This window comes from Medicago truncatula, chromosome 7 (genome assembly GCF_003473485.1).
Source record: "Medicago truncatula cultivar Jemalong A17 chromosome 7, MtrunA17r5.0-ANR, whole genome shotgun sequence".
Lineage (NCBI taxonomy): Eukaryota > Viridiplantae > Streptophyta > Magnoliopsida > Fabales > Fabaceae > Medicago > Medicago truncatula.
This window is the reverse complement of record NC_053048.1, coordinates 54,078,007-54,102,225: the sequence shown is the minus strand read 5'-3', so window position 1 is coordinate 54,102,225 and position 24,219 is coordinate 54,078,007. Positions and strand designations below refer to the sequence as shown.

At 33.7% G+C, this 24,219-nt stretch overlaps 2 protein-coding genes and 1 pseudogene across 3 annotated transcripts; 2 read left to right on the top strand and 1 right to left on the bottom strand.

The window, feature by feature from the left end:
• The first annotated feature begins 8,213 nt into the window (after window positions 1–8,213).
• Window positions 8,214–14,211, top strand: LOC11431322 (protein BONZAI 3-like; annotated as a pseudogene).
• Window positions 14,212–15,853: 1,642 nt separating this feature from the next.
• Window positions 15,854–17,903, top strand: LOC11430565 (putative FBD-associated F-box protein At3g50710). Its single transcript, XM_003626297.4, has 3 exons — window positions 15,854–16,909; window positions 16,984–17,142; window positions 17,406–17,903. Exons 1-3 carry the CDS (start codon window positions 15,953–15,955, stop codon window positions 17,709–17,711), a joined length of 1,422 nt encoding a protein of 473 aa, XP_003626345.1. The 5' UTR covers window positions 15,854–15,952; the 3' UTR covers window positions 17,712–17,903.
• Window positions 17,904–18,796: 893 nt separating this feature from the next.
• On the bottom strand, window positions 18,797–23,635 carry LOC11430564 (probable protein S-acyltransferase 17). Of its 2 annotated transcripts, none has more exons than XM_013595054.3 (10): window positions 23,436–23,635; window positions 23,238–23,331; window positions 21,981–22,075; window positions 21,717–21,884; window positions 21,566–21,638; window positions 21,406–21,458; window positions 20,506–20,597; window positions 20,364–20,416; window positions 20,144–20,242; window positions 18,797–19,498 (listed from the first exon to the last, which is right to left on the bottom strand). In XM_013595054.3, exons 1-10 carry the CDS (start codon window positions 23,582–23,584, stop codon window positions 19,220–19,222), a joined length of 1,155 nt encoding a protein of 384 aa, XP_013450508.1. In that variant the 5' UTR covers window positions 23,585–23,635; the 3' UTR covers window positions 18,797–19,219. The 2 variants fall into 2 exon arrangements, with proteins under 2 accessions (XP_013450508.1, XP_003626344.1); XM_003626296.4 differs by having other exon boundaries at window positions 20,144–20,269; window positions 23,436–23,634.
• Between the last annotated feature and the right edge of the window lie 584 nt (window positions 23,636–24,219).

Here is a 24,219-nt window from a genome sequence, read left to right as displayed (position 1 = left end):
TGTTGTTTGTTTCCACATATTTATAAATAGAGTTTTCTTCTGCCACACGTCTTATAGCCCTCCCCCCTCTAGAAAAAGAATTTACTCAGATATGTAAGATAAGGTCATAATGGTCAACAAATATTCATTTAATACGCACCTTCCTCGACACTTCTACGCTGTTATTTCATGTAATGGAATTGAAAATGGATAAGATCATTCTGTTACGTATGAAGCATTTTTCGTAGGAAAAAATAAATCTTATTATTAGGCTATGGCTATATATATAAATCATAAATCATAAGAAGAGAAAAGAAATAAAAGGCATCGATCGATCGATCAATCGATCAATCAGTGATTCACTCAGTACTGTTATATTACATTGTTGAGATTGAAAAAGGTTGAAATTAGGATTTATTGATAAATAAATTAGAATAGAATGGGAGGGTGTTTTTCAGATATAAAAGGAGCGAAAGAGGCAATGGGAGGTGTTAATCAATGTGTTTATCCTCTCTTCAATAACTTGTTAAATGTATTAATAACAAAATCATTTTTAATATTGAATTGAACTCTTATAACAATATACGAACAAATGTCATAAAAACAATAAGATCAAAGAGGAGTTTCTTCCTCAAATTGAAGGGATTCAAGTGGTTTCAAAGGGTACGGAATATTTTGTCCATGTGTCGTGCTATCAAGTAACATGTAGGCAAAAGTGCAATCTTAGGGGTGTATTGAATTAGAATTTTAAAAGACTATTTTAATAAAAAAAAATCTTTAAATTTTAAAAGATTGTATTGATTCTGTGAGATTTTAAAAGACTTTTTATGTAAAAGACTTTATACACTCAAGATTTTAAAGGATTTATCACACTGACTTTTAAGGATTTCAAAGGATTTTATATAATTTTAAAATTTCAAAGGATTCAATGAATTTTAGGGGAAAAAGAACAAAATTACAAACGTGAATGATAAAAATAATTAACAAATAAATTCTAGCGTTTGAATAAAGAAAAATAAAACCAATAAAAAATTATTTTACTATTGATTTTCAAATTTTAAGAATTTTATAAGATTTTAAGGGACTAAAAAACACTCTAACACATTATTCTCAATACACATTTTTTATTTGTTAAAAATGTTATTCCCACAAAATTCAATTGTACATATTTAAAATTATGTCAGCACTTACAAATCTTTCAAAAAAAAATATTGGGTCAGCTATTACAAATCGGTCGAGTTACACGAGTTTACCGAGTGTTAACTCAGTCAAACTCGTTAAACCTTTCAATTTTACCAGAAATCGATTTTATCTCAGAGTTAACACTCGATTTGCGGAACATTGATTACGGGTTTTTTCTAGATTACCTTTAAAGAATGGTGGGTAATTTACCCACCAACCAATGAAAATGAACAATTTGTTGGTGGGGTCAAGATAGTTCATGGATACCACTTAAAAATGTGCTTATGTGGCTAATGTGTATTGGTTGGGGTAAATTACCCACCATTCTTTCATGGGTACCCTAGTTGTCACCTTGATTACGACATACTATCTATCATAATATTCTCAATACAATTTTTTATTTTTGTATGAGATAGAGAGAGGGAGAGAGGGGGGATGAGAGAGAGACTCAAGAAATCTCATCTTTTCATGAAATATTTTTTCTTGTTAAAATTACACTACAAAATCCAATTTATTAAACAATCCTTCGAAATTTGAATGATTTTGAATACCACAAGACTTTTTTTTAAGTGATGAAATTTTTTGATTGAATACGTCAAGACTTTTTTAAAATGACAAAGAGTTTTGATTGAATACCACAAGACTTTTTTCATAATTAAAAAGTCTTTTTAAATCCCATAGAATCCTAATCCAATACATTAGTCATGTTTAATTAATTTATTTTTTAAATTAATAATTTATGTTTTTAAACGTTTATGTCTAACAATAGAGGTAGTTTAATTGATTCAATAACTCATTTGTTATAGTATTTTATTTTGTAAAGGATTTTTTTTTTAATAATAACTTTTAGAGTTTTCATTGATATGTTACAATTAAAAAAAAAATGACCGAATATAATCTCCAAGTGACAAGTCATTTTGAATAGCTTATTAAAAAAATATTTTGATAACCGACCTATTTAAATAAAAAAAAAGGAAAATTTCTCAATCCAAAATAATAAAATCATTACTACATCTTCTTTATTTTACGGTAAGTGCTACATATTTAACTTAACTTAGATTAATGTGAGTAATTTTGCTACATTTTTAACTTAACTAATCGTCTTTCCTTCAAAAAAAAACTTAACTAATCATCTAAAGTGTATTAAGACCATTCATAATGGTGGATGCTTAACCTATTTAACACCACATTAAATATGGAATAAAAAATATGAGTGTCTATGGAGAAGAGTGTCTATGGAAGCACCATCTCTATCTTCATTTTTCGTGGGACCTATTTAATAAATCTTAATAAATTAAATAAATTTTGGAGTTTTTCTACTTGCACCCTACTTAATCATGGTTGCACCCCAAAATGACAAGATTACCCTTTCATAAAATTTGATTTTCAAAAAGCCTATTCCTTCTTTTTTGGTTACACCCCAAAACCCTTCTTCCAAAACCATAATTCTCCAATCGATCGATTGTGTTCTGCGAAGATTTTCAAAACCATACTTTCTCACGTCCATTCATGATTTCAAAGAAAATTCGAAGCAAATCAGGTTAGCAAGTGTTGTTCTTCAATCGATTGTGTTTTTCTTGTTATGGGTTCTCAGTTCTGATTTTGTGTTTTCCTTGTTCTGCGATTCACAGTTCTGCGATTTTGTAAACTCAATTTAAGTAGGTTCATGTAAACTCAATTTAAGTAGGTTCATGTAAACTCAGTTTAAGTATGTTCATGTAAACTCAGTTTAAGTATGTTCATGTAAACTCAATTTAAGTAGGTTCATGTAAACTCAGTTTAAGTAGGTTCATGTAAACTAAGTTTACATGAACCTACTTAAACTGAGTTTAAGTTAACCTTGCCAATGTAAATTAAAACCGTAATGGTACAGTGCATCAGTGCAGTTGAAGAAAAAAATTGAAACTAGCAAATAGAAGAAGAAATTCACTCACTTATATCCAATTGAGTATGGATGAAAAATATTTTGATTCACTCTTTAATTTTCATGGAGATTGATATTGAACATCAAATTGTTTGATCAATCGCTTTGTGGGGTAAAAGAGGGTGAAACTCACTGACAATGAATAAAATTAGGGTTTTAAGAAAATTTATATAAAAGGGCAATTTTGGTATTATAATTTTTTTTAAAGAAAATTTGGGTGTAACCAGAAAAACATGGGGTGTAAATAGAAAAACTCCTTTTACAATTGTCCATAATTAAATCAAACCGACATTTGATTTAAATTACACAAAAGTTTGAAATTCATCAAAATGTTACAAAGTATCCATAATTAAATGTCCATAATTAAACAACTCATTACACATGATTATATTAAATCCCTACTTACATTCATCACAATTGCATATGGAACGAACATACATATATAATATATTATTTTCCACCATATTTCGAAACATAAATTTGACGTCGCTATCATCTTTAATAAACCAAGGCATATAGCTTGCCGTTTTCCATGCGTATTCATCTCTATCTTCTCATAGGTCTATGCATGACATTTGACCAAACAAGTGACGTGTATATTGATTTTCACCAAGATACTCAAAATAAGTGTTAAGTTGTGTCTTCAAATCATCAAGAGAGTCCGTCGGCATTATTATAACCTTAATTGTCTTTTTAAAAGCGGAGTACCTAACACGGCCTTCAATTTTTGCAACCTCGAACATGTTTCACTTGACAAAAGCTTTAAGAAAAGAAGCATAAATTAGAACAAAATTAAATGAAATGTAATAACGAATAAATCAAATGCGTAAACATTAATAACGAATAAATAATTATTGCACTAGTTTCACCACATAAAAGTCATATTATCATAAATATCAATATAAATTACATAATGTTAATTATATATTGGCCACAAAAAATTGGCGTTACAATTTCGACCCCAAAATATACGTCGGTGTAATTTCTACAAAAAAAAAGACTAACACCGACAAAAAAATCACTCATTAAAGACCAAGTGATTGGGGAAGATCAAGTGAATTAGAATCTTCCTCATCTTCCGCAATAACTTCAAATTGTTGCTTTGGTTTTTCGGGAGTGTCCTACAAAATAGGCGCCGCTTTGTTTGACTCATTTTGTGGTTTCGGCGATTTGTTTCCACTTTCAATAGCCGTAAGCTTTCGGAACAACTCATGTTGATCCAAATACTCATCTTCCCAAGTCACCGCATCTTCTTTCTTGTGATTGTGCCACTTCGTAGATGATGGAGGTAGTGGACAACCATTTTTCAAATAAATAAGCACAAAATGATTCAGAATTGCCCCAAGCACATGATGAGAGTATTTTGCTTACCCGGCGGTGGTGGCCCTCTTAGTGGGAAAAAAAGATTCCGAGTTTCCAACTTCAAGATTTGTCAACACGACCACACACCTTTTGTAATAATTAGCTGTCCGGAAAATTCAATCACTTATCAACAAGATGTGCACAACTTTTTGTATTTGCAGGAGGATGTAAGCCATTTAAAATGTAGTTATAACGATCCTCACCCGCAAATACTTAAACATAATCATCTATATGATCTTTCAACTCTTGAATAAGATGTGTACGAATCATGATATGATTTTTTTCGATCAAGCCCATGAACTCGGCTATAGCCCGGAATCCACAATGTCCATCGCCAATAACATCCACCACTTTTTTAATAAATGGAAGCATGAAGCGTGACATATAATCAATATGCCTCATAGCCGAGATAGCCTTAGGCTTTGGATACCGAGAAGGTGGTGGAAGTGGGTTAAGTGATGTTTTACCAAGACGAGCACCTTTTTTCCTTTTATATGATGATGTTGTTGGTGATGGTGACAGTTGACTATCTGGATTTTGGAAATCAACAATCTCCCACGAAGAAGGGATCCGACTAGTCGATGTAATTTTTCCTTTAGACCTCGCAATGTCCACTTTTTTCTTGGCTCCCTTGGTTGGTACTTTTCGTGGCGGTGGAGACATCATGGTGGTTTCAGGAAATGCCAACTGCCGCAAACCCTCTTTGACTTCAAGCTTCATTTGGAAATGGAGTTTCTTTGGACGTTCTAGAATAGCCTTCAACTCAACCTCGACACAAAAATCAACTTCGTTACTTTCTTCGGCCATACGTAACCTATGCCAATGGTGGTGTATCTCATCCAATAAAATTGACTTCTCTTCAAGGTGTTTAGTAGCAATTTCGCATGCACATAGTAGCCCGTAAAATGTCCTTTGAACACAACCACAAATGTCATTGTCCATGCACAATGTTTCCATACAACGTGTCTCTTCCAAAACATTGTTGTCCAAAGCATATCTAGACACATGACCACCTAAGCCGGAGTACAAAGTGACATCTTTGAATCTATGTTCCAACACGCTAACGTTCTGACCAAAAGTTGTTTGTATCGCAGTGAACTGAAGCAACAACATGTCATGTATTTTCTTCCAACAAGTACCCAAATCACCTACACTATTGTCCAAATATTTCTTCAATAAAGCATGAGCCGATTCGACCCTGTTGGTGGTCCTGCAACCAAGATGCAACACATGGTTTGTCCATGCCCTCACTATTTTCTCCTTCACTTCATTCAAGGTGGTCATGACATAATTATTGAAAAGTGGGAAATCACTACATGAATCTTTGAACTCCACTAATGCATTTGCATATAACTCTTGAGTGGGCGATTCAACCATAGCTTTCCATACCCTCATTATCTTCTCCACAACATCGCGAGGTTTCACCTCTTTCCCATCCTTTTTTCCCAAAGGATATTTACAATCCAAGACGCACCTTTGTTTAACATTTGCTTGCACATGAAAGTAACAATTCATTGCATAACTTTCGGGGAAAACATTTGCAACCGCTTTCATCAAAGACATATCCCTGTCGGTCACAATCACCGTAGGCATATTCATCTTTGACGTAAGAAGTTTACGCAACAATTTTAAAAACCCAAACAAAGTTTTCCTCTTTCTCATGTGTCACAAATCCAAACCCAACCGAATATGTCAAATCGGTCGAAGTGACCCCAACTACCTCAAACATTGGCATCTTGTACATTTTGGTTTTGTAGGTGGAGTCCATAACCAAAACCGTTGGAAATTTTTTAAACAACTTAACGGATGTTGGATGAGCCCGAAAGATATCTTCAATTGTAGTACTTTCACTTTGTGTTTTGAGTAATAAGTATAGTTGTGCTCTTCCAACTTCGAGATTAGATATTGCAACGGCTTCTTGTCAACCTCTATTTGCCTTCCATATTTGTTGACGTTCATCGTACACTTGCTTCACATTTGTCATGCAATGTGGTCTTTTGTTCTTCAAATGTATCAAAATATTTCTTGGAAGCATCTTGCTCTTGGTCAAGTCACATACAATCTTTTTGTCGTCCTCCTTTAATCTACCGGCAAGAATGTGTCCTTCAAAAGTCGGCTCCATCGCATGGTTGTGAACTCCATTAAGAATGTTCAATCCTCATTCCTTTGTTTGCTTACTTTGATATCCACTAATCATGAACAAGCACCCACATTTTCTTGAGTCTGTCCTCGCATGCTTCAGTTTTTTTTTTCCGGCACTTTGTGAGCTCCACTCCTTTCACACACTAGGCGGAACATTGGATTGATCAAGCTTGATCTTTGTGTAACAATTGTAAATCCCGCCTTATTTGCTTGACGACGTGCCCACTCAAGCAATTCTTCTCTATCTTTCGACTTAACGTCGTCTGAAAAAAACCTAGCCTTGTCAACTTCGTGGGCTTGAAGTGGGAGGACACTGGAGTCAACATATTTTGAAGCTCCATTAATGTTTGGTTTCGCTTAAACCTTAGGCGGTTTGACATCTCCGGAAAATTCAACAAAATTTGGTTTTGTCTCTCCCTGAACATCTTCCACGTTCTCTACCATTACTATAATTAAACAACACAAAAATATGAATTAACAACTAACTAATGCATAAACATCAATGCCATAATGAATTAAAACGGAAAAAAAAAAAAAAACAAAAGATTTTTTTTTTTGAAAAAGTGGCAGTTCGTTGTGAAAATTTTTCACAAGTATTCCTCGGTACCTTGCTACCGAGGTTTTCCTCGGCAGTTAGGATTCCCATGACAGAGTTCTACGTAACTGACGTAGATACCCATAACAAAACCAAAAAATGAACGGATTAAAATGCTCAATACCTGTTTTTTTACGTCAAAAGTGTGTTGATACCTCCTATGCTTGATGCTTGAATGATTTTGGATCAATATTTGATGAAAAAAAATATTGGATTTGGGGATTGGATGGAAGTGGTATGGAAGTTGATGATGAAAATAGTGTGTAGGAGGAAGAGGTGGCTGTTTCATCTGATGAAACATATTTCTCGGCAGTTAACTACCGAGGTTTTCCTCGGCAGTTAACTACAGCCGATTTTGAATTCCTCGACAGTTAACTGCCGAGGGGGCAAAAACGTATTTTACTTGTATGCCTCAGCCTTATGAAATATGTCAACAATAATTCTCTAGATTTAAACCCTTTAAGTGATCTAAGATTATTCTTACGTGTGAAGAAAATTGGCAGAAACAAAAAAAGAAACTCATTTTCTCTGCTCAAATTTCTTGATTGAGATAATATGCCAACCTAAAAAATATTAAATAATTATTTTAGTAAAACTATTTAAAAGACAAGAATTTAAAGTTATAAAAATAATAAATATATGTATCTTCTTTAAAAAAATATATTTGTATCTACTAATAGAAAGTGGCGAGACTTCTTGGCAAAAAAAAAAATGCTTATTAGATTCAATGGTTTCCTAATTAATTTTAAGTTTTCATTTTGGTCCTATAATTAATAAAACGTACGTTTTGGTCCCTCACCCTTTTTTCCGTTTGCCAAATAAATCCGGACTGTTAAGTTTAACACCAAATGTATATGGTGGACCAACCTTAAGAATAGTCCACCATAGACCTTATTAAATTTTTAAAATTTAATCGTTTGATTTGTTTTTTAAAAGGATGACCATTGAATTACACAAGTGTATTTTATCTTATGGTGTGTCAACAACACCTAATTATTTCTCCCTTTCTTTATCTTCTTCCCTCAACTTCTTCACTACACATCAACAACAACCTTCAAGAAAAATTCATCACCACACTTCCATCACCATGAACAACAACACATGCACCATGAACCTTTAGGCTTTGGGGTTTTTGATCCCAGCAGACCAAAAATGTTTCCCGCCCTCATTCCAATTTTCGAAAATCATGTCCATGCCATTCCAATCTTTCTAAGCCCCACTCAATTTCCACAAAGCATAACCATTTCTACCCCTAAGTCTCTTCTACGTGTCCCTCTCTTCCCTTTCTGTCAATTTTTTTATTTTTTATTTTCTTCATCTTTCCCCTCATGTTCTTGTTCATCTTCATCAACAATCAACAACAACAATCCTTCAATTCAAAAATTCATCAACAACAAATCAGAAATTTATCAACAATCAAACACTCAAATTCATTTGTTAATAAGAATTAAAATTACCTTTGGAATTCTCATTCATAGGTAATGAAGATTTGTTACCATGACTATGAAACTGTCCTTGTCCTGCATTCAAAGAAGAATTAGAAGAATGAACGGTTTTGCTACTTCGAGGTTGTATAACAACATCACTGTTTCTTGAGGTTGCAACACCATGGCTTCTTGAATTTCCACCTTCGTTCCTCTCTCTCTTTCTCTCCCTCAATTCATCTCTATCAATAAACTCAATTCAAGACTCAACCCTCAATTCAATATTCATCATCTCCTCACTCAGTACAAATCAAGACTCAACCCTCGCAACCCAACCTTCGTTCCTCTCTCCCCCTCTTACATTTCCCAATCCCTTTGCTTCGTTGACCCCAAACCTTCGTTCGTTGACGCTTCTTCTGTACTTATTTTTGTTTCAGATCTAGTTGAATTGATAAAGAGTGAGGAAGAAGATGAAGAAAGAGAGAAATAATCAGGTGTTATTGACTCACTGTAAGATAAAATACACATGCGTAATCCAATGGTCATCCTTTTAAATAAACAGATCAAACGGTTTAAATTAAAAAAAAATTAATAAGGTCTATGGTGGGCTACTCTTAAGGTTGCTCCACCATAGACTTTTGGAGGGTTAAACTTAACGGTCAGGATTTATTTGGCAAACGGAGGAAAAAGTGAGGGATCAAAACGTACATTTTATTAATTGTAGGACCAAAATGAAAACTTAAAATTAATTAGGGGACCATTGAATCTAATAAGCCCAAAAAAAAAAAAAAGTGGCGAGGGTTAAATTGCAACAACAAAAAACAGTTTTCCCCTGATGCTTGTTCTATATGCAAAAAAAGATGGGAAATTTGAAGAATTAGGAAGCACTGAAGTCATAACGAATTGTTTGAATCCAGAATGGATAGAAAAAATTAACATTGCATTTCATTTCGAGATTGTGCAACCACTTGTGTAAGCTATCCTTCATCTTCCTAAGGTTTCATGTGTATATAGCTATTAGATTACAAGACTTCTTTCTGATTTGATTTATATGTAACTCTCTCTCTCTCTCTCCCCCTTATTTTGCTTTCTTTCAGATTTCATGTGTATGACATTGACACCATATTATGGCGTTTCCACTAAGGTTTGTTTGTTTATCAACCTTATAATAATTCTACCTTTAATAACTTCAGCTACAGGGTAATTTAGTTTGCAATAAAAACTTTTATGGAATGCTTGATCATTGTAATTGTAAAAGTTTAATCAAATCAGTCTCTTCATTGGTATTTGGAGGGACATAATTGGATAATAAGTTAGTAATATTGAATATGAATTTGAAACTAAGTGAACAATGTACGAGATGTATATGATAATAGATCCTAACAGAGGGACGGACTTGATTAACATTGTGTCGTGTACTAAGGTATTTACTCATAGTAAATCATACATGTGTGTGTGGCTAATATTTTTGTGTATAATTGGGTAATAACAATAGCATATCTAAGTTGGGAAAAACTTAGCTACAGTCTTTTACAAGTAAAAGGACTCATTCTTTATATTATTTGGGGTCTCGTATCCAAGTTTAGATTTCATTTTTTTTTTTTTTTTTTAATTCATACTGACTATTGAGAAATGATTAAGATTTGTGGTAAAACGAAGCAGACATGAAAAGTTTAGATATGGCTCTAAAATATGTGTTCACTTTCTCTGGGCAATCAAATTAGATAATTATTGTGATGGTGAAATTTATACTTGAAAACCTAAAGCTTGAATGTGTCATGTCACTTCTTGCAGACACTAAAACTGCAAGATCAAGATTTCATTGGAGAGGCCAGTTGCAATTTATCAGAGATCAGCATCAATTGATAACCATGTTAAATTGAAAAAAAACCCAAATATTTCTCATTATTGCAATTTCTATGTTGGTATATTGAATAAATAATCTCATACGGCATGCATAATTAAGATTATGGACTTTGTGTGACATTAGTGTCTCTGTTTGTGTGTGCTATGGAACAGATAGTGACCAAACCAAGCCGAAGCTTAACCTTAAAGCTTCAAAGCTACAAAGAGGATCATGTTCGAAGAAATCTTGGAATTATTACCATTCTTGCTGAAGAGACTGTTGCTTCAAGGAGTGCTGTTGAGATTATCTTCCGTTGTTCTCGCTTGGATAACAAAGACATTTTTTCTAAAAGTGTACATATTCAATACCCTGCTACATATATATACGTTCCATATTTAAGTATACATTTAAATTTGTATGCGCTGACAATGTAAAAGGATTACACTGTCAGAAAATTACAACCAATCACTTTAATGACTATAAAAGTAGTTACAATTTGACGGTTATAATTTGCTTAGTGTACACGAATTAAATCCTTAAGTGTATATATATAATTTATATTTTTAAAACTCGTCATTTTCTTTTTTCTTGTAGGATCCTTTTCTAAGGATATCAAGAATGGTTGAGAGTGGAGGTTCTGTTCCTATTTGCAAGACTGAAGTTATAGACAACAAATTTAAATCCAAAATGGAAACCAGTTTGTCTTAATTTCCAGCAGTTTGGAAGTATAGTAAGCTTGCGATCTTTGAACACAACATGTCTAATGTTAAATCATATATGCATTACAATAACATTAGAGGTTATTTTTTGTGCACCGTCATTGTAAAACTATTTACATTGCCAACCAATCACAACTCAAATATTTTTAATAATCCAACGATATGATCAATTCACAAAGTAAAATATCTTTACATTGTTGGTGCATATCAACTAAATCAATTTTTAATTACTTTCTCATGTAAGGAGATCTTAATTAACCAAGTTTTCAAAAATTTCAACAACTTCTATGCAGGATACTCCATTAGTTATCGAGTGTTTTGATTTCAATATCAGCGGCAATCATGTACTAATCGGGTAATGTCAAATTATAGTTGCTTTAATTTTTGTAGAGCCTAAAGTTCTCAAGTCTTTGTTTTAAAGTGACATCAAAGTTTGTTGCCATCAGTAAAATGCAGAAAACAATAGCAGACCTTGAAAAGCTATGCAATGAGAGAAAAGGTGTGAATTTTGTCATGCCATCCAAACGCAAAGGACAAGAGAAGGTGTTCATTGATTGATCCATGATATCAAATTAAGTTTTGGTTTTGATATGCTTATTGCTTATAATCTGACACTTGATAGAATTATTTCTTCATTATAGGTTCTGAAGGGTCAACTCTTTGTGGACCAATATTGAGAAAAGGAACAATTCAGCTTTATTGATTACATATCTAGTGGATTTGAACTGAACTTCATGGTGGCAATAGATTTCACTGGTAGGTGTCAATTGTTTTATTCACTGAAGTAATTAGTACTAATTTCATCTTTGTAGTTTGTGAAAAGCTTCAATGTTTTTTCAGCTTCAAATGGAGATCCTCAAAAGTCAGATTCTTTGCATTACATCGATGAATCTGGTCGGTTAAATTCATACCAAAAGGTAAGATTGATACTTGTCATGGAAGATTCTTAATTTCTTAATCATCAACTTGTGAAACATAAATTAATCACGTTCAAGATTTTACAATTATTCCAGATAATTTTATAGGATCATGACCTTGCATCTTTTTAACTTCTTCTATAGTGAATAACATAAGGTGATGTTATGATGCCTGAAAACTCTAAAATGGATGATCTATCCTGTATGGATGCATATTGGATTCTGATATTTCTAGAAAAAAATTGATTATTTTAATTGTTTTTAAAAAAATTGGTTTTCAGATACTGAGATACATCATGAATATGGCATGACATAATCGTCTTCGTTGAAAGAAAATAAATTCTTCCCCTGGTGATCACTACTTCTTGTATCTTTTTGTATATTGTGATCACAATTCACCAACATCATTATAGTTCTAAATTTTTTCATATAAGCATTATAGCTCTATATGAGTGAAGTGTGACCAATGTCTCTTTTATCAGAGTACACATTAATAAATAATGATCAAAATGTCTCTTTCTTTACAAGATTTTGCATCTATCTGGTCGTAATGATCAAAATGATTTGTTTGCTGCATCCAAGTATCTGTGTCGTATAGAACTAGTGTCCGCATTGCATATCTGGGCTACATTTCATGTTATCAGTGTCTTGCCTAATGAACATAGTAAAATTTGTGTAGGTTATAATGGAGGTTGGAGAAGTTATTCAGTTCTATGATTCTGATAAGCTGTTTCCTGCTTGGGGATTTGGAGGAAATGTACACGGTGGTTCTGTATCTCACTGTTTTAATCTGAATGGAGGAGCTCCAGGTAGCTCTGAGGTGGGAAATTCTCTGTTTTATTATTTTGGTACAATAATTATTTCTCTATTATTCACTGGAGCATGTTGAAAATTGTGCACCAATTATATATTAATTTATCATGAATTTGCTAGATTATTATTTTTAAAAAGTTAAAATATAGTTTTTTTTTGTTTAGGTGGAAGGAATTGAAGGCATAATGGATGCTTATGGTAGTGCTTTACGAAGTGTGACTCTATCAGGACCCACTTTGTTTGGCCCAGTTATAAACTTGGCTGCACAACTGGCTGCAGATTCCCTTTCATCATATAACAGCTCTAAGTACTATGTATTGCTTATCATAACGGTAAGAAAGAAACTTACAAAAATGATATAAGTACCAAGTAAAATTGTCTAGCATCATGCACAAATGTGTTTTTCACAACTGCATACTAATTTATTGTCCATGGTGTTCTTCTAATAGGATGGAATTGTTACGGATCTTCATGAATCAATAAATGCTGTTGTTAATGCTTCCGATCTTCCCCTGTCGATACTTATAGTTGGTGTTGGGCTGATTCCACCAGCATGGAGGTCTTATTCCTTTCTTTAATTTCCTTAGCATGGCAATGCTATGCTTTGTTGTATGAGAGTACTAATAACATGTGCTTTGGTTTAATTATTTCAGGTACTGGATACTGATAATGGACCTCGCTTAAAAAGTTCTATTGGTCGTGTAGCTGCACGAGATATAGTACAATTTGTCCCCATGAGAGAAGTACAAAGTAAGTACTATAGTTGCTTGCTTCTCAAGTAACTTGTTTAATGGTCTTTCAGTTCTTAGAATCATTTTGTCCCTTAGAGATATATTATCATCGGCCCATGTACCATTCAATTTAAAGTTGAAAATACAAATATATTAACATTATTTTGTAATAAATACTTTTTCAATAAAAATAAACTTTTTACTTTACATATTTAACATGGTAACAATTTTTTATCATTTCATTTGATCAAATTTCATTCTTGTGTTTTTGCAGAAGGACAGATCTCTGTTGTGCAAGCTCTTTTGGAAGAATTACCTGATCAGTTTTTGTCTTTCATGCGAAGTAGAAATATCAAACCACTTCCTTCCCAATCCCATTTCCCACAAGCATCCAAAATTCATTAGATTTTACAATTAGAGCCTTTTCTATCTTTAGATACTTGATCCACAAAGCTCCTTAGATTTTAAGTACCACTTTTTTAGTGTTGGGTGAAGATGGAATTTAAGGCATCACACCATATATTTGCATTTTTTATTCAAAATCAACTATAAACAGAAGTGTTAATCTCCTTTGAAAGTAGTTAATTATGTTACTTTTATTCTGTGTTAGTTTGCATTTAGGTTCTTTAGTTTCAAGTTGATATACGATTCATGGTTGAGAGTAAGAATGTTTTGCTTTAATATTTCATTTGGTATCAGATGTAAATAATTCTACTTCTATCACCTTCGTCCCCTTTCTTCTCTACATTCTCACCCAGATGAAAACCATTCCCTCCTAATTACTTTCCAATGCTTCAAGGTTAAAAATTTTAGTGTTGATCATGTGCCATGACTATGTCCCTATAAAGTAGAAATAATCTATTTAGGAACTTTACTATGATGCCTCTACCTTGGACAAATGGAAAAGATGAAACCTGTTGGTGCTTTTGTGAGTCGGTCATTGCGTGTCAGCTAGCGCTGCCACAAGCATTTTGTAGACTGATGAAGCTGCCAATGTTTGGAGAAAGCTTAGTGATTGTTTCTCAGAAGATAACATTGGTTAGAAACTTAGAATTTCATAACTCAGCGTCGTCTAAGTTCCCTAAGCTCTGTTAGGGTTTAGTTTCTTCTTAGAGAAGAGTGTGTGCTCTTCCAGCTTGGCTCGTGTGTCTCTTTGCCTTTGCTCCCTTTCTCTCTTTGTTTCAGTTGTGATTTTGTTGCGCTAAGATTCGTCTCTATGCCCAGTTGTGTTGTGTCTCTCTGCTTATTTTGGTTTAGAGTACATTGGGTTAGGATGTGTTGTGTATGTGATTTCGTCTCTAGGGAGCAATTCAGTGTGGTTAGGATCCTATATCGTTTGCTTTACCTGATTATTGATATTGCGTTTATCTTTTTTCGCTCTAGTCCAGATTTAGTTTAGGATCCCAATTTGTGGTTAGTTGATCTTTTCACCCTCTTCTAGTCGGTGTTAAGAGTTGTTCTCGGGGTTAATTTGGTTTGTGTTTAGTGTAGTGATGGTGTAGTTGTTTGCTTGTTAAATTAGTGTTTGTTTTGGTATGATTTCCAACCGTCGTCGCAAGTTTTAGACTCTTAGACTATTATTTTCTTATAGGATATTTGGCGGACCAAGATTCCCTGCTGTAAAGATACCACGCAGTCACACGCTGTAATGGATCTCAGCCATAGATTTGAGATCTGACGGTTAAGATTTAAACACAGTTTTACAGTGAAAGTGATGTTAACCACCCATTTAAAATCGGACGACCCAGATCAGTTACAACACCCTGCTGTAACTGTGGGAGATCCAAGTCCATATTTGGCAATGGGTAGTATATTGTATAGTATGCTTGGGATGGGGTGTCTTTTATTTGTGGTAGTGTTTTGATGTTGGTTTTTTTTTTTTTTTTTTTTTTATCAATGTTATTGCTATAATGTAGCGCGCATATTAGTTTAACTTTAGAGTAGTTTAACTCTTGATGTTGGGTGTATTTTTTATTTTATCTTTATAACTTAAAAATGAACTTCCGGTAGTTATCTAGCTGAGTAACAAACACAATTTTAAAAAAGCAGTTCTGGTCGGAGGAATAAAATCGAAATTTTTAAAGTTAACATGATGTAATTATCTAGCAGATGTATAAAAATTAAAAAAATGACATTACCGGATATATTAGTAAGGACAATTTTGTAATTTTGAGGGACCTGAAAAGAAACCCTCCTCATATATAGAATAGGTTTAGGAGTACACAATATTGCTGCCGACCACTGCAATCGTTCATTCGGCTTCTTCGAGAAGAATCTGTTTACAAAAGCTGATGCGTTGCAGATTATAAATAAATAAAATGGATGATCGCATTAGTGAGTTGTCTGATGACATCTTGTCTTATATCCTCACAGTGTTATCTGTGAAAGATTTGTTGAAAACCAGTATACTTTCTAGAAGGTGGTGTAAGCTTTGGGCTGTAAGGAGAGATCTATTCTTTGACATCTTCATGCTTGGAACCACTGAACACGATCTGCTACAATCCGGCTATCTCGTTAATGCTTCTGATACGGAGGATAAACAAGTCAATTTGGATAAGTGTGCGGGTGTTTTTGTAGAGAGAGTTGATCAGTTTATCAAGAACTTTCAGGGCACAATTATCGATTCTTTCCTCGTCAACTTCTATTTAGATTGTGAACATAGCGACATTATTGATCAATGGGTAAGTTTTGCCATTGAAAGGGGAGTTGGAAGAATGGATCTACTCTTTCTAGGTACTCCTTATAAACATTGCACCACTCGTCGCGATCCTTATAAATTTGACCTTGCCTTGTTTTCCAAGACTAATCTTTCAACTCTAAACCATTTGTCTCTTGAAAATTGTCTTGTTTACAATCCCATCAATTTCGATTTTATTCCATTCAAAAATCTGAGATCTCTATCACTTGTAAGTGCAAAACTAGATGAAACTTTCCTTGAAAGTCTCTTGTCTAATTGCCCACGGCTTCAAGAGCTTTTCTTAATTTGCTGTGAACTCAAATCATTGCCTGTGATAGTAAGTTCATCCTTATGTCATCTCAAGGTTTTATGCTGCGATTTGGTATTCAATGATCTCAAGGTGGATGCAAACTTGTTTTTAGTAGATTGCCTAAGACTTGCTTCATTAGAGTGTGAATTGGATACCTTAAGCATTAAGACTCCTATGTTAAAGAGCGGTAAATTCTCCATTTCACGAAAACAAGATCTTAAAGCATTTGTTGCTCTCTGTGCAACGTTTCCACAACTTGAGATTTTGCATGTGGAAATATTTCCAATGGTTAGTCAGAAGATATTTTTTATTTTTATTCTTACATTTCTCCTTATTTTGAATCTTACAGTTTTTTTTTTCAGGTCAAAACTTCCATACAAATTACTCAACCATTCAAATGTCTTAAACAGCTAAACCTCGTCCTTTTCGCGGATTCGTTTATATATGACATGGGCTATGGTCTTTTGTGGATTTTAAACATGCTTCAAGCTTCTCCTCTTTTGCAGAAACTTTCAATCATGGTGAGTGAACATGTTAAGACAAATGTTTTGCTTTTTATTTTTATTATGTATGGCTATTGTTTTGATTTTGATCTTGGTTCAGTAAATAAATTTACACTTTTGACAGCCACATACAATTCAATTGGACATCCTTATATTCAAAATTAATTTGTGTCTATTGCACTTTGCCACCCAATATCTTTCCAAATATAACTTTGTAAGATGTTATGATTTGCATTCGATGGTACATTAATATCATTCATGTTCTGTTTTAATGTTGACAGTTTTTAGCTCCAGAGTTCTTTGAAAATCAAAAAGATATTAGGGATGTTGAGATATTATCTCATGATGATATAAGGGTTATTGAATTGAGAGGTTGTGTTGGCAATTGGTATGAAATTGAGTTTGTTAAGAATGTTCTAAAATGTGCCCACAAGCTTGAGCAAATAGTGTTGAGTCCCTATTGGACAGAAGTTGACGGCTTTAGCTGGAACTCTCATCCTCTGTGGTTTAAAGGAGGGCGTGAAAGGATGGGTGAAAAGCTCAAAGACGAAGTTGTAGTAGGACGAGAAAAACTTGTCTTTATATAAGATAAGATTTGATGACCATGTGAAAGCTAGAGCCACAATTGGAGCAACAACTTGTTTACTTTTTAAACTTATTTTTAATTTGGTAATGTAATAATCATACTATTAATTTCGAATTAAGTGGTTTGTGTGTGCGCTGAATTAAGTTTGGATATACATGTTGTACTTTGGATATAAAAAAGTCAATTCAAATTAGACCGCTTATATTTTGATCATATCGAGTTTATTGTTTAAACAAACATGCAAACAAACCAACCCCATGTTATTTAGATTGAATGATATTTTGTCTCAAAACCGATCGGAAGTGCATCACTTTGCAACAACGTTGCCTTTGTCAGCTTCGTCGAGCCACATATTCTCGGTCATGCGTGCCACATAAGTGCCAATCTTTTACCATGTAGTGCGCATATTAGTTTAACTTTTTAGTCTTCGATGTTTCTCTTGTGCTTTAGGTTTTTGGCTAATCTCTTTGGTATCACAGTTTAACTTTCTATGCTATTGTTGCAATGTACTTTGCTTGCTGGTGTCCTTTGATGACGTCTAGTTTCATTCTTTTGTTTTCCAAGGTACTTATGATATTGTCGTTGTATATGGCAGGAGTAAGTCTAGTGCTTAAAGCTTTTTGATTTTGCAGTAATTATGTACATTGCGTTGAAAGTGGGAAGTTGTCTACACATGGTGCAACGTTTGGCCTTTTAACAGTTTGAATGAATGGAATATTAGTCTTTGACCAATAAATAAATAAATAATCTGACAAATACACTATCAGCTGTATTCTATTAAACAAGCAGATTGTTCAATCATTTCATTTTTCACCAAATTGATAATATGTGATGAAATCGGCAATTTTTAACCCAGCCCTCTTGCAGATCTTATTCTTGTTGCAATACCCGCATATAGCAGTTCGGAAATCCCGAGGCAATGATCGTGTTTTCACGCAAGGGCTCAATGACAATTTCGCAAATGTTCACATCCTCTGTATGGAGCCATATCTCTGAATAAGGTTTACTCATTGATAATTCCGCAAGGAAGACAATTACAAATCAGAATCCTTCATGATCCTACCATTCTAGCACTACCACCCCTTCTTTTATTATAAATAAAAAAGACTATAATCTAATGTAAACGTCATAACATCAATTGACCGTGCATAGCTGATAGCTCCACTGACATTATCAGTTATTGTTTAGAATGCACCTTTACTTTGAAATAAGCCAAATCAATCATTACAGGTATAAAATGCATATGTAAACCTTTCTACTTTTGCTAATATGAAACAGTACAGCTACAGCACAACCAACACATCTGCAGACACAAGAACTAAAAAAAAAAAAATCAATCTACAACTAGTCCTGAACTCCTTCGATGAAATTAATATCATATTTCTGGCTTTCACAATGATTTATAGGGCAGTCTAAACAGTAGAGAGACGTGCCCATTCAAATTTATGTGCAACTAGCCAGCTACCAAGACCTTTAATAGCCAAAAGGAAACGCATCTTAGGAGCATACTCAGTTGGATTTCAACTTTGTTTGCGTAAAAGACTGCCTTGTAGAGAGAGGGGAAATAATCTCCCAAATATTGTGCAAGAAACCTTTATTGTAAACATTATTCTTAACAACTACCACATCCTCTAGAGGTGATCTTCGAAAGAATGCTCTCCATTTGTTGCTCGACAACGATTGTTTTTCACTGTTCATTCCACTGATACTTTGTTTTAGCGCTGCGGCACTAGCCTGCGCTTCTTTTAACTTTCTCTGCCAGTTCATGTAGTCTTGCCACTTGAAGGTCTGCAATACAGAAAAAAGCCATTAGTTGCATTGAGTTCCATGTCCATGGTATAACTAATGCTTCTGATAAGCGCTATTTCCCCTCTAAATAAACCACTAACACAAAGTATATTGGATAATGATAAAATACCTAGAGCAATGGTACTTACGCAAATCTGCATTCACAAACCAGCAAAACTGTATAAATGGCTCTATCTGAATTCAAGTGGCCACAGTTTGTGTAGGGTTGTGAAAGTAAGGATTCTGCTACTATTGGACAAACAAGATGCAGAGAAAGGGAAAACACACATACATATAAACAGAGATCAAATAATCTAGTTCTCATCAAATTGCAGCAGGATTTAAACTGGAAAGCTCCAACAAAGCTGTCAATTTGTTGTACTGTAAATATCTTTCTATAATCTCGGTTGATGCCCAACTTCCAAATCATGTATTATGCTTAGCATTTTCTTACACATAATGGACACAGCGGTATCCATACATGTTTAACTCAAACCAATTATAGGCATAGTAATGAGATCACTGATGTTATGGGGGTTTTTGTTTTGCATGAACAAAAGAGGGTATGGCTTGCTACTTTCTGGATCCTCCTAATTTACTAGAATTTACTGACACGGTCATTTCAAGGCCAGATGTAGAAAGTACCTCATTAGTGGTAGTGTTGCTAAGGCAAAGCTTTGCATGGTAACCAAAGAATCCACCTAACAGCATCCCAACAATTGCAACGAAAACTATAAGCAGAATCTGAGTGTTGTAGGATCCCAATAACCACTGCATGATAATAAAATATCATTGACCACAAAATGGAAAATAGGAAGAAAAAAAATAGAAATACATGACAATCAACAAGTAAGAAAAACCTCACCTGTACAACATGGGGAGCTAAATCCCAAAACGAATTTTCAATTCCATAATAAACTGCAAAGTTACGATAAAAAAAGAAGAATCAAAAACAGTAAGATACAATTCAATCTTCAGACAAATATTTACCTCCAAATTTATATTACCTGTTAGAATATAGACAACTTTTAATTCTTTTAGTCTTCCTGCGAGAATTAAACCTATGAGAACTGTTCCATACATACATAGAAGGAAATGCCTACAAGACACGAAAAAATCACAAATAAGAATGGAGCCTAAAATGAAAATGCATACTGTATTGGATATCAATGCCAGAGCGGAAATCAGCAACTAAAATTTGTAGTACTGTGAGAAATTAAAAATGACTTAGATTTTTAATATCTACTTTACCTAATATATGGAAGGTAAACAGTTTAAGTAAAAACACAATTTATGGGGATTTTTGTTTCACACCTAAAATTGAATTTCACAAGAGCCCCTAGTATGGTCCCCTTTCTTTAAGGTCCAACGCGGACCTCCTAATATGACCGGTTATAGCAGGTTCTTCGTTGCTTCCTCAAAAAAAAAAAAAAAAAAAAGGCTCTCCATAAAAGGTGCACCAAATTGTGTGGGTTAAAATTGCAAGGGAGTTGGTAGAGATATTGCGGACCACAGAGGCAGGGAGCGCAGACAGAGTGAATGTGAAGGAGATGGAAAACTCTCAAATTTCATCATGTCTCTGATTTAAGTCTACAATTTCATTATCTTTGAAAGCTGAGCACAGAGTTTAAGAGACTGAGTTATGGAAGTTTGCGTCTTGAAACCATCTCATAAAACAACGCCCACATTATGTTACAACTTCTCCCATCCCATCACATAAAATCCCAATTGCAACCCCAACAAAAAGGGAATCTGTGCGTTTGTGTATTATGGCAGTCCGCGGTAGGACGAGGACAGTTATGTCAATCTGTGCGTTTGTGCACTCATTGTGCGAAGTTCTAAAAAGTTTCCACTTTCTGATAGAAAACATATCAATAACAAACAGATGCACCACATATAGAGCTCACCATAAAAGAAAAGCCATGAAATATCGAGTGTTTCTCTCCCCTATGCAATTATTCTGCAAGTCAAACAGCTTTTAGTAAAATCTAAAATAAACAGATGATTTATTTATTAAGAGTCGCTTAAGTATCCTTATAAAGAAGGAAAATTTCAACGATTACTAACCATCCATCCACAGTGATGGTCAAATCGTGCAACACATCGATCACAAATGCTACAATGCTTTGATCTAGCAGGTCTGCAAACAAAATTAAGACAATATTATACATAGATTTAACTAATATTTCACCAAATTTAACACTGGCAGCAAACTCACTTTGGAATTTTGCAAGTGGAACATTCTTTCTTTGAAAAAATGATATTATCATAGGGATAAGCAGCAAGATACTGAGAAACATTCTCAGCCTTTATTGTCCCAGGATCAGTAAAGCTGGTCAAAAGAAAGAGCAGAATTCCAACAGCAGCAGCGAAGAAGCTTGTGTACCTAAGGTCTAACAGAATTCAGGATAGAATAATGCATAATGCTGAAGAATACATAAATCAAGGAAAGAGTACAATAACGCCGTGTCGGGTACCCTACTTGTGAGTTGCGCTTAAATAGTATCCAGGGATATAGGCAAAGGAAGAGTTGACGGCAAAATAATATGTAAAGCTGATTATCACAAGATATATGATCTGCAATAAACACAAATTTATTTATCAAACCAACAGAGAACGCCACAAAATGATGTTTAAAAAAAATGTTCTAAGATTTTCTTATAACAAATTCATGCAGTATAATGCCCCTGTTTGGATAAACAACTTAATTAAACACTGATGGTATAAGCGTTGATCATATAACTTCTTATGTATAAGTATGTTATTTCTACAACAAAGGATAAAATAAAGTCAAATTGTTTTCATATAAGCTCCGAGTTGTTTTCATAAGCTATCCTAGAGAAATTATAAAAATAATATGTAAATAGGTTACGACATGCACTAAGCTATTTCTATAAGAAATCCATAATAGTTTCAGAAAGTGTTTATGTCAGTAGATAAGCACAAATAAGTCAATCCAAACAGACCCCTGAGTCACACAATTTGGTCGAATAATCTGTCAATTCAGTCCCTAAAGTATCATTCTCTCTCCAATTCAGTCCCAACAATATGTGAAAATAGATAAGTAGTCACTAAAGTATATGAAAATTCATCATGTTAGTATCTAAGACCTTTGTAGCACCGATACCCCTGATCAAAGGTGTGTTCAACACGGACACAACACTGGCACATATGATTTCGTTCAAATCATTCATTTTCTCAAATTATTACCGGATATAGTGTTGTGCCTTTGTTCATAGTTCATACTCTAAGACTAACATAGATATATTTACTAAGTAGGACTAAATAGATACTCCCTCCATCTCAAAATTATTGTCTTTAACATTTTTTCTCTATCTCAAAATAATTGTCACTTTAGAATACCAATGCAACTTTTTTTTTCCACTATTATACTCTTATTTGTTGAATTTCATCCAACTTAACTACTACACTAACCACAATTAACAAGGGTACTACAATTAATAAGGGTATTTTAGGAAATGATACTAATTTTACATTGAAATCAACTCAATTAATCATTTCCGAAACATTAAACGGCTAATTTTGAGAAGGATTTACATACTTGAAGTACTAAATAGGAGAGAGTGTGATACTTTAGAAGTAAATAAATTGATTGATGGTTTGAATCACAATGAAAACCAATCTTGAGATTTAGAATACATTAATACCAATTTATGATCACAATTGACAATCAATAGTTGAAAGAATGGGAATAATAAGGTGAAATCAAAATTGAAACCTGTAAGAGAGGATTGGGACGATCGCAGCAATAATATTCAACAGAAAGAACAGCATTGGTACACTTAGAGCCAAAAACAGCGCCAACAAAACGCCTGAGAGAGAGATTATAAAGGGAGAGATTGAGGAATAGTGAAACAACTTGAAAATGAATGATTGAGAGAGAGAGAGAGAGAGAGAGAGAGAGAGAGTTAGTTACAGAAAGTAATCGTAAGCGCCGAAAGTGAGGAAATAGTGAATGCGTTGAATGAAAGTGCCTTCGAAAATTGGCCATCGACCGCAAAGGAAAGAGATCACAACCAAAGCGGTCACCAATCCATGGCATACCAATAACAAACCTACCCCCATCACTACCAATTCCACTACCAATTCCACTCCCCAATTCCAATTAGAAGAAACTCAACCATTTTTATCTTACCTTCCTTTACATTCATTTATTTATTTATTAATTATTAATTGTTTCTTTTTAAAAAATTAAGGAAGGGGAAAATTAATAATTAATACTTTCATTTTTATCTTACTAGTATGTTTTTGTCAATAACATAAGTAACAAATTAAATATTATTAATTTTTACATCTACAAAGAAACAGGAGAAACAATTCATTTCTAGAGCCTTACGAATTTATTTATTTAAGTTTATGTATTTTTTTAATAGGCTATTTAAGTTTAAAAAAATAAGTATGGGAAATGCTAACGAGCGTTTTAAAGATATTTTTTAAAGTCCTCTTGAGCTTAATTCAGTTGGATTAACTTAATTTATCTACTTGCATAAGTTTTATATGACTCTTTTGGTAAAGCTTCTGAAAACACAATCTAATATTGTTGGCCAACATGCAATCAAGAAGTTTTTCCAATTCTATCAATCATGCCTTGTGATTAGAATTCAATATCGTTAACCAGTGATGTTTTTAATGGGCGGAATTCTTTTCATGCAGTGTAGATACAACAGTTCTTTCAAAAATAAAGGAAAACTTTTCTTTTC

Coding starts and splice junctions, on each gene's coding strand:
- LOC11430565 (XM_003626297.4), top strand. CDS start 15,953: ATGGATGATCGCATTAGTGAGTTGTCTGATGACATCTTGTCTTATATC. Junction 16,910..16,983: donor ATGTGGAAATATTTCCAATG/GTTAGTCAGAAG, acceptor TTTTTTTTTCAG/GTCAAAACTTCCATACAAAT. Junction 17,143..17,405: donor TGCAGAAACTTTCAATCATG/GTGAGTGAACAT, acceptor TAATGTTGACAG/TTTTTAGCTCCAGAGTTCTT.
- LOC11430564 (XM_003626296.4), bottom strand. CDS start 23,584: ATGGGGGTAGGTTTGTTATTGGTATGCCATGGATTGGTGACCGCTTTG. Junction 22,076..23,237: donor GTCCCAATCCTCTCTTACAG/GTTTCAATTTTG, acceptor TGTTTATTGCAG/ATCATATATCTTGTGATAAT. Junction 19,499..20,143: donor GCAACACTACCACTAATGAG/GTACTTTCTACA, acceptor TCTGTATTGCAG/ACCTTCAAGTGGCAAGACTA.